The sequence below is a fragment of the Urocitellus parryii genome, chromosome 1 (assembly GCF_045843805.1).
Source record: "Urocitellus parryii isolate mUroPar1 chromosome 1, mUroPar1.hap1, whole genome shotgun sequence".
Lineage (NCBI taxonomy): Eukaryota > Metazoa > Chordata > Mammalia > Rodentia > Sciuridae > Urocitellus > Urocitellus parryii.
The window spans coordinates 199,774,730-199,792,837 of NC_135531.1; the positions used below are offsets into that span (position 1 = coordinate 199,774,730).

The following is an 18,108-nucleotide window of genomic DNA, read 5'->3' on the forward strand; positions in this document are numbered from 1 at the left end:
GACGTGCCTCTCGGGTATATATTGTGTCCGTGGTGAGTAGAGTCCTCTGCTTCCTGATTGCCATGTTTGGAGTTGCTTTCCTCCTCCCCATCTTTCTGCTTGATGTTCTGCCTCATCTTGGGCCTAGAGTAATGGGGTCAGCCATATATGAACTCAGACCTCCGAAACTATGAGCCTCCAATAAAGTATTCACCCTTTAAACTGGTCCTCGTCAGGCCTTTTGGTCAAGGAAGCAAAACAGGTGACTAGAATACTAGTTTTGCTGTCAAATACCAAACTATAAGTTATGGCTACAGCATGTGATAAGTGTTTGGTTAAGATGGAGAAAACATTGCTTTATGTCTGTATGTACAGGATAAAATATAGTAAAATAAGTATTTTGGTATTATCCACAGCTGCAAGAATCTATTGGGAGTCTTGGAACATATTCCCTGCAGATAAGGGAGGAGGAGTGATGCAGTTGAAGCCTCACTGGGAAGGTCAGACCAAGAGATTGACTTAATTTAACAAGGACGGTAGATGAGGAGGTGAGATACATAGAGGTCAACTTTAAAAAGTTTAAATTAGCAAAGTCCAACAGGATGGGCAGGAAGCAATACTAGTCAGTTCTATGAAGTAATGAGATAAGTAAAGATGGATTCAATCAAAAAAGAAAAGGACAGCTAGGGGTACCCAGAGGTAAGGAAAGAATGAGAGGCAATGACAGGATCAAAAACATATAGCAGGGCTGGGGCTGTAGCAGTGGTAGAGCACTTGCCTAGTATGTGTGGGGCTTTGGGTTTGAGCCTCAGCACTACATAAAAATAAATAAGTAAAATAAAGGTATCATGTCAATCTATAAATAAAAATATTAAAAAAGAAACATGTAGTAGGGTGACCAGAATAATTGTGACTGGTCTAGATCAAAGGGTCTCAACTACCTGAGCGTGCAGGTTTGACTGGGAGAGCAGACTCATATCAAAATGGAAAAGAATAAGATGTTATTTTGAGAAAGCACAATTATGATATTGTTTTCATAGTGAAAATTTCAGAAAGTGTCACTGAGAAATCCCCTTTGAGGTGGGGATATGAAGCCCATTTTAAACGTTGAGAAACCTTATGTCCAAAGTTTCTTCTAGTTTTAAATTCTTTTGGATAAGTGGAGTAAGGCTGAAAGAGGTGACATGGCTAATCAGTGGCAAAGCTGGAACTAGACCTCAAGCCTTATAAATTCCTGGGCAGTGTTCATTCCATTGCAGCAAATACGTGTGATGGTTTCCATTTTACAAATGAAACAATTTAGGCAAAGGGAGATGTAGCTGGAAAAGCTCACTAGTTGGATCCCTGCTGTGTTGCTTTCTGTCAGACTCCTGTTCTGATAGGCACTGTAAGAAACAGGAAAGTTAAAGCAGGGAGGGCTTACCACCACAGTCCCAGAGTGGGCAAAATATTATTTTGAACATACCACTATCCAAATCATAATCATATACAACTACAGGAGCTCAAAAAGATAAAATAATGAAGCGCTATATAGCAGCTACATTCTAAGATCTCCTATCTATAGAAGCTATTCTCTCTCTTACATATCATTACATATCTAAAGTCATACATGTACTTACAGGCTTTGAAAATTAGAGTCTTCATGAAAATAGAAAGGAGACCAATAAAGTAGATAAAGGGGATCAAGAAGGTGGGAGGAGCAGACGGTATGGGAAGTACTGAGGAATGAAATCTACCAAACACTGCTATGTCCATGTATGAATATACCACCATAAAACATATGTGTGTACACACACACACACACGCACATACACACACATATATATGTCATTAAAATAACAACAAAAGTAGAGGTAAGAAGAGTCCAGCAAGAGGATCTAGGGAGGGAGACAGGGAGGAAAAGGGAAGGTACTAGGGAAGGAGATTGATCAAATTGTTATATGCATATATGAGTATGGCATAATGAATCCTATTGTATAATTACAATGGGCCAATAAAAAAATCAATAAAAAATTAAGAGTCTGCCTCCTATTTTTAATTTTTCTATTAATGTCATAATATTTTCCATTAATCAATTGCTTTCACTGGGTGTCTCTTCCAACTGCACATTTCTCATAAACTTTGAGGACAGCTTATGAAAATGAAAGAGCATTTTTTCCCCCTTCAGTAATGTTTTCACAGTTATAACTTTTGAGAACAATTTCTTGAGAGATGTTTTGGGAGTTGTATTCCGGAACATATTATCTTCATGGTCTTCCCCCTGGTAGGATGGAAAAATGATCTTGCCTTGAGAGTTGCACTGAATCTTCTCGTTTCAGTAGAAAAGATAAATATTCCACTTACAAAAGCTGCAGGAGTAGACAATAAGCCAGGGGATGGCACGCCTGGGAGTGACCACAGGAAAAAAGAAAGATTCTCACAGGACATGCTGAGGAATGAGAGAGAGTTGCTACCAGTTGGTTGCACTGGGGAATCTCCTGAGCATCTGGGAGGGAAGGGCAGAGGCAGAGTTAACAAGCCTTTCCTGAAAAAGGAAATCGAGCGGCTCAGGCACCGGGTGGGAACCTTACCCTGGTCAGGGTATCAGTGAGATCAGGGCCAGAGTAGCTCGGCCCTGCAACTAGGAGTGCTGCTGATTTCTCTGTATAGCTCACTGTTTCAGTCGCTACAGTCCTCACTTACAAAGCATCTTCTGGTCATTGCCACCATCGCCACATTATGGCAGGCAACTGACAAGTGACCACAGTACCATGTGAAATGTGCTTTGCAAATGTGGGATGAATAAAAGTGCTATGAAGCAATATGGAGGGGATGTTTTGGGAGGAAGGACTACTACAAAAGGCAACACTGGGGTTGGGATTCTTTCCAGGTAGGAAAAGGGTATGAGCGTGCCTTTTTGGGAAGGGGGAGAATAATTAAGCAATGAGTAACATAAAACAAGGAGGTAGGTAAGTGCACAGATGTACTCAGACAATGACCGAACTGGAATTCACAAGGGACTAAGCAAGGGTCGGATTTAGAAAAACCTCTCTTGCTACAGAAAATCTGAGACAGATACTTATTCTTGCTAGAGTATTTTGAGTATTCTTGGATGGTCTTAGAAAGAATGGTGAAAACTGTAGGTACATAAATTGAATATAAAAGTGTCCATAGGTCGGAAGACCAGTCTGAAGCCTTTGTAGGAGATAAGGTCCCAGAAAATAAGGGCAGAAACTGAAGCAACACAAACAGAGTGAGACTTGGGACAGAGAATAAATAGAATCTTAGTGACCAGTTGATATGGAACAGCAGAGAAGGGAATGAGGCAAGAAGAACTTTTGTCACTTGTTTTTTCTTAGACTTATTTCCATAGGATACATTCACTGACCTGAAATTACTGAGACATAGAACATGTTAACTTCTGTGGCTCAGAAAAAATAATTTATATTGCCTTCATCTTACATGTACATGTTGCCTCACAAGTTGGCTCCTCCAAGTTGCGATTCACTTTTACTTCTGTTGCTTTGGTGAATGTAACTATTCTCATAAATTCTTGCCAATTACATTTATTTACTTACTGGTAAAATTAAAGATCTTTTTCCTGATTAAGCATTTCTTTTTTCTGATATCATCACATCTACTGTTTACTAGCTGCGTGACTTTGGGAAAGTCATTTCACTTAAGCCTTAGTGTTCTCATCTGCTCATGGGGGAGAATAATTACACCTCTTGAGGGGACTCTTGTGATGATAAATGAGATATAAGAATAAAAGCCTAGCCTTGGCTTGACCCAGAATAAGAGTTAAGTAAATTAGCACTTATAATAAAGTCTTGATGCTATTACCTATATCATATATTTATAACCTATGCTTCCTTTCTTATATGTTCATCTACTAAAATAAGAAACAAAGAATGTATTCTTATTTATTTATATTTGATAGATCACATATATAATTTGTCTTTTATTACATGGAAATTATTAATTCTATTCAATATTGTATTTCACTAAGGGGGCAAAGTTGGATTTTAGATCTGGGATAAGCATAGTCTTAAATTTGTCCTCATAAGTTTGTCAGATATTAAATTTATATAAGTTATTTTATTATTTCTGAGTCATCTATTTCTTTCCATTTTTCTACTTTCATGTTTCTGAATCTGTAAAGCACTCTTAAAAGTGGTCACCTCATACATGTACTGAGTCTGGTAGGGCATGTTTTCCATCATGATTCCTTGGGAAGTGATTTCTTTGATATTTGGCCATTAGTTTTAAAATTCTTTTCAGAGTCACTTTGTGAAGATATAGAAGTAATATGGTGGCACCCTAATTGGAATCTTGTTAAATTTGTTACTTCCCTTAAGAGAGACCATCATGTCTACTTTAGCATCAATTCTTTCCTGTGTACCTTCACTTAGTCTTCCTGACTTTTCCCATCATGTTTTGTTGTTTTCTTCATTTAGCAAAAACCTGGGGAAGAGAAGACTTCAGTTTTAATTTCAGATTCCTGGGAAACTGACCTATGCAACAATATTCTTGGGAAAGTGACTACAGGCTTATTTTGAGAAATCATATGAGGGTGATTCTATGTACTGAGAATCTAACTCACATCTGTGCTTCTACCAAGGAGCCAATATAATTCATTTTCCTCAGCTATAAACTGGAGACATCAAGACTTGTTTGATTAACTAAACCACTCTAATGCAGTCAGAGCTATTCATAAACATTATAAGATAATGCCTTAAAATAATATTCTAATTGAAAATCTTAAAATATAAAAAAGGATATATTCTAATAAAACGTATATGTATAAACATTTTTCCTTTCCAGACTGTAAGATTCTAGAGGGGAGGAACTATGTTTTCTTCTCTTGGCTTTCATAATACTTTCCATGATGCTAGACCATAAGAGGAACTCATTAAATATTGTGTTAGTGTAACAAATATTAATATATTTTTTTAATTACAAGGAAAGGGAATAAGTTTTAGGAATAGTATGGACTGGAGAGAATGAGTTTATTCAATCTCACTAGGACACTTACTTTATCTTACATATAATCTTATGATTCAATATTAATCAATTTATTAATAGTTGTTCTTTTTTTTTTTTTCCTACTGGGCTCCCTTGTAGTTAAATTTTAAGACAGGGTCTAGCTACTTGTGATCTTCCTGCCTCAGCCTCCCAAGTTCCTGGGATTATAGGCATGTGCCACCACGCTCAGCCTCTTGTTGTAAAATTTTAAATCTTTTAAATTAATGTGATTGTTGGTTGTGGTGGCGCACGCCTGTAATCCCAGCGGCTCGGGAGGCTGAGGCAGGAGACTGAGTTCAAAGCCAGCCTCAGCAAAAGCGAGGTACTAAGCAACTCACTGAGACCCTGTCTCTAAATAAAATACAGAAGAGGGCTGGGGATGTGGCTCAGTGGTCAAGTGCCCCTGAGTTCAATCCCTGGTACGGAAAAAAAAAAAAAAAAAAAAACAAAGAAGAAGAAGAAATTACTGTGATGTAAGTTATTTGTATCCTTAGAACCTCCCTAGAATTTCCCCCTTTGTGTGGCCATGCAGCTGAAAATAAGATAGTAGCGGGGAGCTAAGTGAAGGAGGAGGTGGGAGTGGAGGGAAACACTATATAATTACCCAACATTTGACTCCAGGGCTAAGAATCGGGATATGCCAAGATCACAGTAATCATCATTGTCATGCCAGATACTAACCAGAAGCTTTCCACATACTGTTCTTAACCTTAAATTAAAGGTGAACCAAAAGAACTTCTGTCTGCCAAAACCATAGTTCAGGATTTTTCTTTGCAACCTTTCTGGCTGCCTTAATGTCTACAGCTAAAACTCCTTATTCCTACCACGTCTGCAATATGAAAAGAAGATTCCTTATGTGGGACTTTGACTGTTCACAGAAAAAAATACTTTGTTTAGAATTACCATTTGTGGGAAATTATTAAGTATACAAACACATTCCAGTGATTTGATATCTTAAGCATTTGCTTTTTTTTTTTTTTTTTTTTTAAATCATCTCAAGGGCTAACAATCTGACCTTGTCGTGAGAACTGGCCAAAACTCAAATATTTGCATTGAGGAGCTTCTAGGCTTTTTGGATCATTTGTAACATGGAGCCAGACACAGATGGTTTATGTAGCAGAATGACCTTTTAATTTTCTGAATAAAAATAAAGTGAAGTTTTAAGGTACAACATCACTAATGTCTTCTTTGAATCCAAATGCATTAAAAACTCACTCTACTTACAAACTCCAAAGGGAAGTCTATGAGTCTTATAATAAAATCTGCACAGTAGTTTAGAAAGCATTTTCCTCCAAATTATCTAATGCTAAAATCCTCATTGTAACTCACTAAAGTGGATAGGTTTTATTATTGTTCCCCTTTCCCATTTCCTCCTGCTTTTCACTGCACAGATGGATTAACTAAGGTTAACCAAGAAAGCTACAGGACCCAGCTCCCAACCTCATTTGTTGACTTCCATTCCAGTTTCTCAATCCTGACACTACTAAAATTTTAGGTCGGACACGTCTTTGCTGTGGAGGCTTTCCTGTGCTTTGTCAGAGGTTTAGCAACATTTCTATCTACCTACTAGATGTCAGGAGCACAACAATTGTGAAACCAAACACGTCTCTGGACATTGCCAAATATACCCATCGGGAAGAGGGGTGCCACTTCTGGTTGACAAATACTATGAACTTTTCAAAATGCCAATTCATGTATAAGTGACAATTAACTCCATTTCAGAGACCATTTCCATTTCATATTGTCTGCCTGGCAGGACACAGTCGCTAGATGTGTCTTCAGAACCAGCTGGGTTGTTCCCAGCAAGAAGATTGCAGGCAATACTCTCAACATTTGTAAAGCTCTTAATTCAGCTTGGATTGTCTCACCCAGATTAAGAGAGAAATCCTGGGGAGGCTTGGTTTTCTTTCTGAGAACACTCAGACCATGATGTATACAAAATGAACTTGGTGGCCAATAAGGCAGGTCATCAAATCTGTTCTCCATTCTTGGCGCAGAGGAGGACTGTGTCTCCTGGCCCTCCTTTTGATTAGGCAATGCCTGGAAGAAGTGCTGACCAATGAACTGAGTGGAACTGGGCACTATTTCTAAGACAGAATACTTCACCACTGACAAGACAAGATCCCAAGTTTCTTTTCCTTCTGGTAACCAGTTGGTGGTTGCTGAGTCTTTCTATCAGTTTGGGGCCCTAAGTGACCATAATGAGCAGAATAGTACTGCTCATCTGTTATAAATACATAGTGTGAACAAGAAATAAGTCTATGTGTTTGAAGTCCCTGAGATATGTATGTTACTTTAGCATAGCCTTGCTTATTCAGGCTGATTGAAGAGCTGAAAGATGAGAACAAGAAAAGAATAATTTATATTAAATCAAAGTCACTTATATTAAAAACAGAAAATATAATATGTAAAGCCACCTAGAACTTGCTTAGTCTTAGGGTTTTATCCTGAAAAAGTCTTTATTTTCATACAATAACTGTTTAGGATTTGGAATTTTTTTTACATAATATGTATTTCATTTTTAATGTGGTGGTGACATTTGAACTCAGTGCCTCACACATGCTAGGCGAGCACTCTACCACTGAACCACAACCCCAGCCCCGGGAAATTGATTTAGTAAGTTCTTACATGTCTGATAAAGTATCCAAATTTTACTATTCTATTATGACAAACTTCTTCATTCAAATATTCAAATAATATTTACCAATCACTAAATATATGACAAGCGTTATTTGGTATAGTTTCCCACTTCATATTGGTTTTGATATTTTTCTCATGATAAAGACTAAAAAGAAAGGAGGGATTCATTCTAATATCTGAGGGAGCAGGGAGATATTTGGGAAACAGATTTAAAGTGTTTGGTTTTCTTTTAGCTTTCCATTTGCAAAAGGATTATTAGAGAAAATGGAAATGATTCACATGATTTACCAGAAATTTCCTACTATCACCTCTTGCTTTCTTACCTATAAACTGGGGATGTTTTTGTAAATTTCTATGTAGTGTATAGTTGACCATTGGCCTTGGAGCAAACAAGGTTTGAACTGTGGCTTCCAAAATGACTGGGTGGGTGGTTTCAGGCAAAAGACTGCCTCTGTGTTTTACTTTCCTCAGCTGTAAAATGGTAATTCCAACAGTGCCCAATTTATAAGGATGTTGTGAAGAGTAAACAAAGCAGGAAAGGCTTAGAATGGTGCTCATCACATCAATGCTCAGGTAATGTTAGTTCTTTTTTTTTTTTTTTTCAAAAAATATTTATTGAGACCTACTGTGTAGAGCACACCTATCCTATGTTCCGGACTGCTAGCCCATTTGGATATGGCTCCCCTTGTTTCTGATGCCTTTTCATTAAGGAAAACTCATAACTGGGGTTAGAGAACATACGTGTCTGTATATATGTCTCATATTTTACATTCATTTTAAAAATTGATTTTATTTTTTAAATACATGGCAGCGAAATGCATTACAATTCTTATTACACACATAGAGCACTATTTTTTTTTATCTCTGTATATAAAGTATGTTCACACCAATTCATGTCTTCATACATGTACTTTGGATAATGATGTCCATCATATTCCACAATCATTGCTAACCCCCTGCCCCCTCCCTTCCCTTCCCACCCCTCTGCCCTATCTAGAGTTCTTCTATTCCTCCCATGCTCCCCTTCCCTACCCGACTATTAGTCAGTCACCTTATATCAGAGAAAATATTCGTCATTTGTTTTTTGGGGTTTGGCTAATTTCACTTAGCATTATCTTCTCCAACTCCATCCATTTACCTGCAAATGCTTAAAAATGTTCTAACATTTTCAAGAAATGTTCTAGTAAGTTATGAATAAAGCATTGGACTACAAGTTCCAAGCATCACAGAACCTGTTCTACTTTATTCACTATTTCATCCTAAATGTGAGGCTCTGAAAAGTCACTTTCCTTGATCTCATTCCTCTTTTGCAAAATGCAGGAATGACACAAAAAGAATTGTAAATTGTAGAATGATGAATTATAATTGATTATCTTAATTCTGCTACACTTTCCAGGAAAAGGATTACAATACCTTATAATGTAATTTTTACTTGCAAATAACTGACAGTATGAAGATACCACAGAGTTGCTATATTATGGTCTTAGAATTTTCAAAAGAAATTTAATGCTGATTATTTGCATCACCAAAAAGGGTCGTAAAGCTTGCTGTCACTAATACTGCCACCCAGCATCGCTATCCACACTCCCCCCAACCCAAGAAGCTCTGTGGAGAGGGAAGGAGAATGAAGTTGGATAAAGAGTAATTAATGGTGCCATTGTCATAAATTCCACCTTTCTTGGCCCTCTAATTCATAAAGGCTGTGTGTGAAAAAGAAAAACTGAACACTAAGAGGCAGTTAATCACAGTGACTTAAGCTTTCAGAGTCTCAGTCTGACTACCTATAAAATGGAATAACAATTCCTATCTCATTGAGATTATCGTGAACATTTCATATAATAAAAAGACAAAGGATCAGGTAAGGAGTGAGCTTTTAATCAATGGTAGCTATTCATAGAATAATAATTGCAATTAAAAAAGTATCTATTAGGAAACTACTTCCTTACAAATATTACCAGTGCTAAGAGTAATTCTTCCAGCTGGTATCACACAGTGAAGATGTTCGTTTTCTGATCTAGATAACAGACATGCTAACACTGCACCAAGGAGAGACAATAGCACAAATCATATGCTTCCCAGGTAACCCTGTTTGTGGAAGGGCAGGATAAGAGATGAGGACTGATGGATGGTCAGCTGGGGACAATAATGTTCAAAGTTAGATGGACAATTAAATCAGAAGACAGGAACATAAACAAGCAGCACAGCACAGTGGTACAAGCAGTGCTTGAAGGTATGACCTTGCTTGGTCTCCCTGTGCCTCAGTTTCTCTGAGTGGAGAATGGAAATAGTAACACTAAGCAGGGCTATTATGAAGAGTTAAAGAGTTAATATTTGCAAATGGCTTAGAATAATACCTAAGATAGAGTAAGTGTTTTATACATAATTTGTTAAATAAGCCAGAGGAGTGAGGGGAATGGCAGAAGTCACACAGAATGGTTTGTTAGGAAATTTTTGGAGTCAAGATTAGTGAAGTGGCTTTCTCCGGACATAACCTGGAAAGCTACAGGCTCTCTGGTGGCCATGGTGCATTGATTCATCTTTGAAATCGCAGAGATGAACCAGTGGCTAAGACAGAAAGGAGCCCCAGCTGAGACTAGGAGTAATGGAAGTATGTACAAAGACAAGATGATGTCCCTTCCACAGCAGTCCACAGTATCCCAGCTGTACATCTCCTAAGACAGAGCCCCAGAGGGAAATTGAATCCTGCTCACTATGGCCTCCCCCTTCCACAGCGCTCACTGAGTGTGTTGAAGTGAAGCCTAAGTGAGGAACAAGACTGGATCTGTCATTACTGAGAGGTACTTGCACCCCTACTGCTCCGCACCCAACTTTAACTTCCATCTAGCTCTAAATAGCTCAATGCCAATGTGTGGTAGGTGAGAGCGGAGACTGTAATAACATGGTTCTTGGAGGGAAAACCTAGTCTTCTCTGTAGACTAAAGTTTACTGAGGTTTCAACAGACTAAGAAGTATCTGTCAGGTCTGTCCTCCAGCTTCTTCTCAGCCCTTCACAGACACCCCAAATTGGGTTCTAAAAAACTGAGCTCACAATCTTTGCAAAGAAGCTGATTTTTTCTTACTCTGTAGTCATCCATTTACCAAATTCTTCCCTGTTTTATTTTTTTAATTATTATTTATTTCATTTATATTTTTGCATTACAATCCTTATTACACATACAGAGCACATTTTTTTTGTATCTCTGTATATACAGTCTGTTCACACCAACTTATGCCATTATATATGTAATCTTTTTTTTTGCATTACAATTCTTAATACACATATATACCATAATTTTTCATATCTCTGTTTGTATGAAAGGTATGTTGGTCCCAAATTCAAATCTTCATACATGTATTTTGTCTTGAGAATAACTCTCTCTTACAGCTCTCTCTCTAATCTCTGCCACCACCTCATAGAGTCACTCTGAGATTTCCATCACAGAGGCTTTGTGTTTCTGCATAAGTATCAGTTGAAGATAGAGCTTCATAAACTATAGGCTGCTTCTTATTTCTTCCCTGTTCCCATGCAGGCTCTCTGTTCCTCACCTTTACTTAACCTGTTTTAGTGATCAAGACCCGCTATCTTGACTCTACCCTAACTGTTCAAAGGTAGCTATTGACTTAAGTCTGCATGCCATCACATGCTCTACTTAGAGAAATGAGTTCACAGCGTTAATCACGGAAATCTTCCTCTTAAACACAATATCTGAAATGTTTGTTGCCATGTGCTCTGCCCATGTTGTTTCCCCTTTTGGAAGAACTTAATCAATCCTTCTTTTCTGGCTATTGGAATAGTGTTGGCTCTTCACGTACTAGTTTGGCAATTAACACCCTAAGCTCCATGTGTCAGTACTCATATGTAATTATATTATCTTGTTTTTCACTCTCTGTTTTCTGTGCTTATGCATGAATGTTCCCTGTTCAACAAAATTATAAATTCCTTGAGGGCCGGAACTTAACTTATTTTAACATTTTTGTAATCTAATAACTATTCATTCAGCTCCAGCACTTGACTTTGGGGTAAGGTGATGCACAGTCTCTGGTCCTCACAGAACCTGCCTTCTAGTGTGCACGTGTATATGTGTGTGTAGGGGAGAGAGATTAAAAAAAAGTGGACACACATTAAATAATTTGAAACTGAGATAAGTGTCCTGAAGGAAAAATAGAGTATGATAAGAGAACATGACAAAACTTCACTTTGAAAGAAAATGCCTTGGAGTTAAAATCAAAAAGATAAAATAGAAGTAAACAGGCAAGTGGTGCATCTAAAGAAGCTGGTACCTTAGAGGAAGTGAAGTCAGTATCTGTAACCTGAAAGGCAGAAGTAAGCTAGGTGAGATCAGGCTGCTGAGTCCTGGCTAGGGTTGCTTCTAGCACTAAACCAGAGTATATGCTACGTGAGAGTAAGCTTTAGGTGGTGTTATAATACATCATAGCAAGGGTCACTTTTGGATAAGGTCATTTGTGAACTTTTGTTGTTTGTATATTAGCCTGTCAAACAATGCTCAGCACACAAACCTTTAAGAACACAAACACAGGTGCTTGTGAAGACGTGTCAGAATGCCCACTTTACTGACCCATCCATGACCAATGAGAACACAGAGACAAGGAAATGGATCTGAAAGGGCTCCATGTAGCTTTAAGAATGAGAGGAACTGCTGATAACTGTTTCCAACTTTTGTCTTTCTCAAGTTCAATAAAAAAAAAAAAAAAGAATGAACCAACAACAACCATGATATGGACTGTAGTCTTTTCCACATTATGAGTTAGATACCAAAATGCTTTATGCAGGCCACCTAACAGATGGTAATGTATTCCAGTCATTACCAATGTGAGCAGGATTCAAACCAGTGACCTCAGGGGTGAGAGGCTGCATATCCAATTACAAATTCTTGCTTTCCTTAAGTGTTAAGATGCCTAAAGCAATATATTTTATTTACATCAAGATGCATTGTATAAACTATATTTGATAAAAGAGATGACTTCATGTTCTCAACTTAAATCAAAGAATGCTTACTTAAGTATTTTTTTAATTGAATCAGACTTTAATGCCATCGTATAATCTTTTGGTTAACAGTGCTCATCTTGATTATTCTAACAAAGGAAAACATGGAAATTAATACCTAGTTGTAGAGCTTAGATATCTATAAAAATACATTAGAAAAATTCAAAAGAAATACCTGGGACGTCCGTAAAGGTTTCTCCAAGGACAGAGATATGGAAATTGAGTCCTAAGTCCTTTAGATGCATTAATACCTTAAAAAAACTCTTTGGATTTTTGTCATGCTCCCTGAAAATAAACACACAAAACATAACTTTTGTTATCTTATGGTATGTATTAGTAAAAGTGGTTGCCCTTCTCACAGGGCCAATTCTTTTCAGAACCTATGGCTAAGGTTAGACAACAGAAAGTACATAGTATTTTTCTTATTCCCAAAATGATATATTTTCCATTTAACACAGATTTTCTTTTTTAAAGGAAAGACCAATCTTCAAAGGATGATTCTTTTTGGATCATGAGGATGTATCAGAAGTGCTTTTCATTTTCACAGGTCTGAATGCCTTTCTCCCACACTTCCTGAGCCCCTTTGTGCCCACAAGGAACACACAATTTAGGGTGAGCTTACATACTCCTTTAGTCATCTCAATATTTAAATAACTGAATGAAGAGTCATAAATACAGCAAAAGGGGACAGGTCTGAGACTGTCTGCTGAATATTACATTAGGAATTAAAGCTAATCAACATATAAAAGAGTACTAATAAAAATAATACCTCCATTTAATAGAAACTTTGAAAAACACAGATTATTTTTAGTTTTTTAGTTTTCTTTCTAAAGACAGAATGAGAAGTGAAAGTACACTGAAATAATAATAATAAAAAACTCCAGTTGGAAAAAAAATCACATTAAAATGGAGTTTTTTTTTTAACATTCTAAGGTGTGAATATTTCTGTATTTCTTGCATTTAATTACACTGTTTTAAATTATCTTATTTTGGACAGATGTAGACCAGATGTCTTCAAAATATTTGTTTTTTATTTATAATTCAGAATTTTAACTTCTTTTTATATTACAGAAAAATAGTTATATATCAGCAATTGAATTTCTCATTTACCAACTAATTATGTAAAATAAATCTGTAAATTGATCAAACTGCTATATGAAATATGAAAATTACATCATTCAGGAAATCTCATGAAAAAATGACATCTGTACCCCTAAATGTGTTAATTCACAATTCAGTCAATATTTTCAGTATCATGAATTAAAACAAATGCATCTTCTAATTAACATTTTAAAATGGCATTTATAATCTTACAAAATTTTAAGATCTTATAGAATTAGAGTTCTTTAACGATTTATTTTAAGCTCTATGTCTCTCAGTTTGATTTACTTCAAATAATAAAGAATGCAATGGCAAAATGTTCATTGCTTTTTAAGATGATGTGCATTACATACATGTACCATTGGGAAGTTTTTGGATAGTTCTCATATATACTACTGCTATGGGCAAGAACAAAGACTCAGAACAGTTTGAGAGGAAAGAATACACCATATGCTATCTTCGACTATATCAATCAAATAGCTGCCACCTTCTCTGTAAAATGTTCTTCTAGTCTGATTCTCTTGGAAATACTTAGATGAAAGAACGGAAACAATATAGCATAATGTATCTTAAAGACGGAGTAACACTGTAGGGAAATCTAGCCACTCAGTTATCTAAATTTTTCATTTTGAGTTCTAAAAATTTTGGCTAGGGATCCCCAAGAGACCATCAAAATATTATAAATATTTCCTACTGTGGTGTGTCTTTGTGTGTGTGTATTAACAAAAAAAGTAGAAGCAGTCTGGGGTTGGGAGGAGGTTTAACCGGTGGAGGCTGTAGTTCTTAAGATTCCAGTGTAAGTATTTTCAAAGAAGCAGGCTTTATGGTCCTCCATTTTCAATGTTTCTCTACAAGATAAATGCATTACAATCCAGCTGTATGCTTTAGTTATTTCTTACAAATGGCCCAAAGCTTTCATATTCAATAGTCACTTTGCATAAGAACACAAAAGAGATTTGTGTGAATCCCCTTTTGTTTAAACCATAATATATGGCTGAATATAAGGTGAGAGCCTTTTCTTCCCCAAAATGATCCCTCAGAAAAAGAGGCATTTTATTCTAAAGTCCTTATAAAGTCTCTCATAATATCACACACTCTCCATTACTTTGTTTGAACAGAGTACTATTTGGGGAATATGCATTAGATTGAAATATCATCAACTCATGAGTTTAGAATGGTTTTAGCTGTCTTGCAATTGATAGGACTGGTAAGTGGAAGTAAAGAAATTTAATATTGAGATAGATAGTAATTATTTTGGGAGATATGACCTAACAATTCTAAGCTCTGGAAAACAAGTATTTTAAAGATCACTAAAAAAAGCAACAGAGTAAGTGGTTACTAGAGATCATGAGCAGTAAACAAGTTTTTATAGCTGGGGAAAAGATTTCTAGTGATGGCATCAGATGGTTTCACAAGGTCCTGTATCCAAACCACTTAGATTGAATTCCAAATGACAGGTGGTGGAAACAAACCAGTTGCCTGAAAAGGTAGCACCACCACTCTGATGTCAAGAATGCATGGGAGGGGAGTCGGACCAAAACTACTTCCTGAAATATAAGGGCAATAGTTCTAAAAACCATAATATGTGTTTCAGAGTCTATTTATATCAAATTAGTAGATGGCATATTATAAGCACACACGTCATTATTTTATCTGTATCTCTTTAAGTTTAACATAGTCAATTTAGTTGAAAATTTCTTGGCTTTTTTTTAGAAGTGGGAAATTGCTTAATATTCAATCATTAAAGATGTGCACAAACATTAGCCACAGCATGGATGATACTCAGTGACAGAACTCAATGTATATTATCCAGCAGGCTACTCATTCTAGATATCTAGTGGAACATCCATAGATCTTACCTCAGTGCCCATCCATAGATCTTACCCCTGTCCATTGAGCAGAATATGTGAATCTGTCCTAAGTCCCTTTCTAAGAAATCTAATGTGAGATTCTCATACATATAATTTTAGTGAAAGCATTAAATAAGACAGGATTTAAAGATAATATTGAGTGCCCTTTTTTGCTAATAGCTGTTAATATTAAATATACATTTAACAACACACCTAAATCTCTAGAACCCCACTTGTAGATTTATGGGCTCCTAAACACTTCTGTTCTTATCCACTCCTGGTAGGAATGAAATTTGAAACTATCTTTTAGAGGACAATTTGGTAATGTACATTATGAGCCTTAAAGTGTGCATAACTATTGCCACAATAATTATCATTTAGAAAAGTTAGCCTACAAAGCAAAGGTATGAATAGAAATTCAGGTAGAGTGTTCATAATAGGATTGTTAATAATAGCAACTATCTCTACACAATCTAATGGAGTATACACACACACACACACACACGGAGAGAAAGAGAGAGACACACATACATGATACAAATACCATGCAGTCATTAAAAATAGTATTGCAAAAAATGTTGCAGAAGTATGTATTTGGTACTAAGGATTGAACTCAGTATTTAACCACTGAGCCACATCCCCAGCCCTTTTTTATACTTTATTTAGAGACAGGGTCATGCTGAGTTGCTTAGGGCTTTGCTAAATTGCTTGCTGAGGTTGGCTTTGAACTCACAATCCTCTTGCCTCAGCCTCCTGAGCCACTGGGATTACAGGTGTGTGCCACTGTGCCTGGCCAGAAGTACCTTTTTTGACATGGAAAAATATTCAAAAAACACTTTCAACTAAGAGAGATGACAAAGTAGCATGTACTATATGATCTGCCTTTGTTAAGTATGCCTAGAGAAGTTTGGGATTAAGTAGGCCAAAATGTTAAAAAGGGTTTATCTCTAGGAATTGTTATAAATGTTTCTTTTTTCCATTTTTTTTTCTTTAATAAAAATTTCGTACTTTAATCACTTTTGAGGTTTTAAAGAAATCTTTCCTCTCTAATATCATACCATTAGATTGTATTCATAGGCTTTTTGCTTAACTCTATTACATTTTCAGTATTCACAGTAGCATCATCTCTCTGTTCCTTTGACCCCTCCATATTTGACAACTGCCAATCTAGCAAACTTGACTTATCACAGAACATTCAACCAGATGGGTCAGGGTCCAAGCTTCCCAACAATCTCCAAACTCTTGACTAGGTAAGAATGAAACAGTCTGGCTGGGAATTCTTTGCTCAGCACCCCCACCATGGCAGAAGAGACCAGCACGGAAATATTTCAGGCTTACTGGAAGCAGCAGATACAGCAAGAACAGCTTTTATTCCCAAATATTATTCAGAACATTTGAAAAGCATAAACTGTTTCCATGTGTTTTTTCTTCCTATATCTGTCTCTCTCTCTGTTGCCTTTCCTATTTCGTTTCTAAGAGCTAAATTTCTTCTTATTCCTCACTTAACATTCGTTCAGTAAATATTTATTGAGGATTTCTAAGTTCTCCATACTTGTCACTTATCCTAAACTGTTATCCTTTCCTATTTTCCCACATAACTTTATACATATTGAATGCAATCTCTTTGATCTAGTTCCTTGCCTGGCTTGGGTAGAAACCTGGCTCTTCACAGATATTAGCGTTCCCAGGAGCATGCTCTCTGTGCTGAGAGCTCCACGGAGGAAGGATAAAACATACCTGTCTTGTTAACCATTAAGCACCCAGTGCCCAGTTGAGTAGTCACCCAGATGACTTTTGCTCATCAAAATCTAGTTCTTTGTATCTGGGCACACAGAAGACTCTCTATTCACCCCCTTAGAGTGGGACCCAGCTAAAGAACTAGTTGTGACTAATGGATTGCTAGTTGATTGACATGCATCACTGTCAACTGAAAACATCCAATAGCAGTTCTGGATACTCGTTTTCCACTATGGAAAATCTTGTGTTAAGATGGTGAGGTCAAAAGAGTGAAGCAGACTGGATTGCCATATTGGAGAGCTGCCCTAAACATGCAACAGATGAAGAAGGTGGGAGATGATGCATGTGTTTAAGCAACTGATATTTGGGATGAGATATGGGATATGTTCATTTTTGCAGCATAACGTAGCTTACCCTGACCTAAACATCTGTGGAACAAGTTAGCTGCTTTATAAATATCTGTTGAGTAAATGAAGGTGTTGGAAAGACAAGTCACATCTATAGAGTTCCTGTTATGTTCCAAATCCCGTGCTGAGCACCCGATCATAATCTCACTTGAGCTTCTCAAGTGGTCATACAAATATAACTATTCCTCCATCTAAGGTCACACAGAGTAGGACAAGTCTGCATCTGAAATCATATCACTACAAAGCCATATGTTTCCTTCTCTACAGTCTCTGATTTTTCATTTTATTCTTCCTGTACATAATGAGGAAAAAGAGAGCTACTACCTTTTGCCCATGGATTCATTTCTGGTTAATTAAATCATGGACATTCTTCAGTTTATTATTA

The 18,108-nt window shown here is 36.7% G+C and overlaps 1 protein-coding gene across 3 annotated transcripts in view; it reads right to left on the reverse strand.

Annotated features, from left to right (window-relative positions):
• Qtman (queuosine-tRNA mannosyltransferase) overlaps positions 1-18,108 on the reverse strand; it is a 361,215-nt gene that overhangs the window by 15,714 nt on the left and 327,393 nt on the right. For all 3 annotated transcript variants that reach the window (XM_077802465.1, XM_077802464.1, XM_026389045.2), the window contains one exon: positions 12,804-12,913. In XM_077802465.1, coding sequence (XP_077658591.1) covers positions 12,804-12,913 — 110 coding nt within the window. The remainder of the gene's footprint in view (positions 1-12,803; positions 12,914-18,108) is intronic.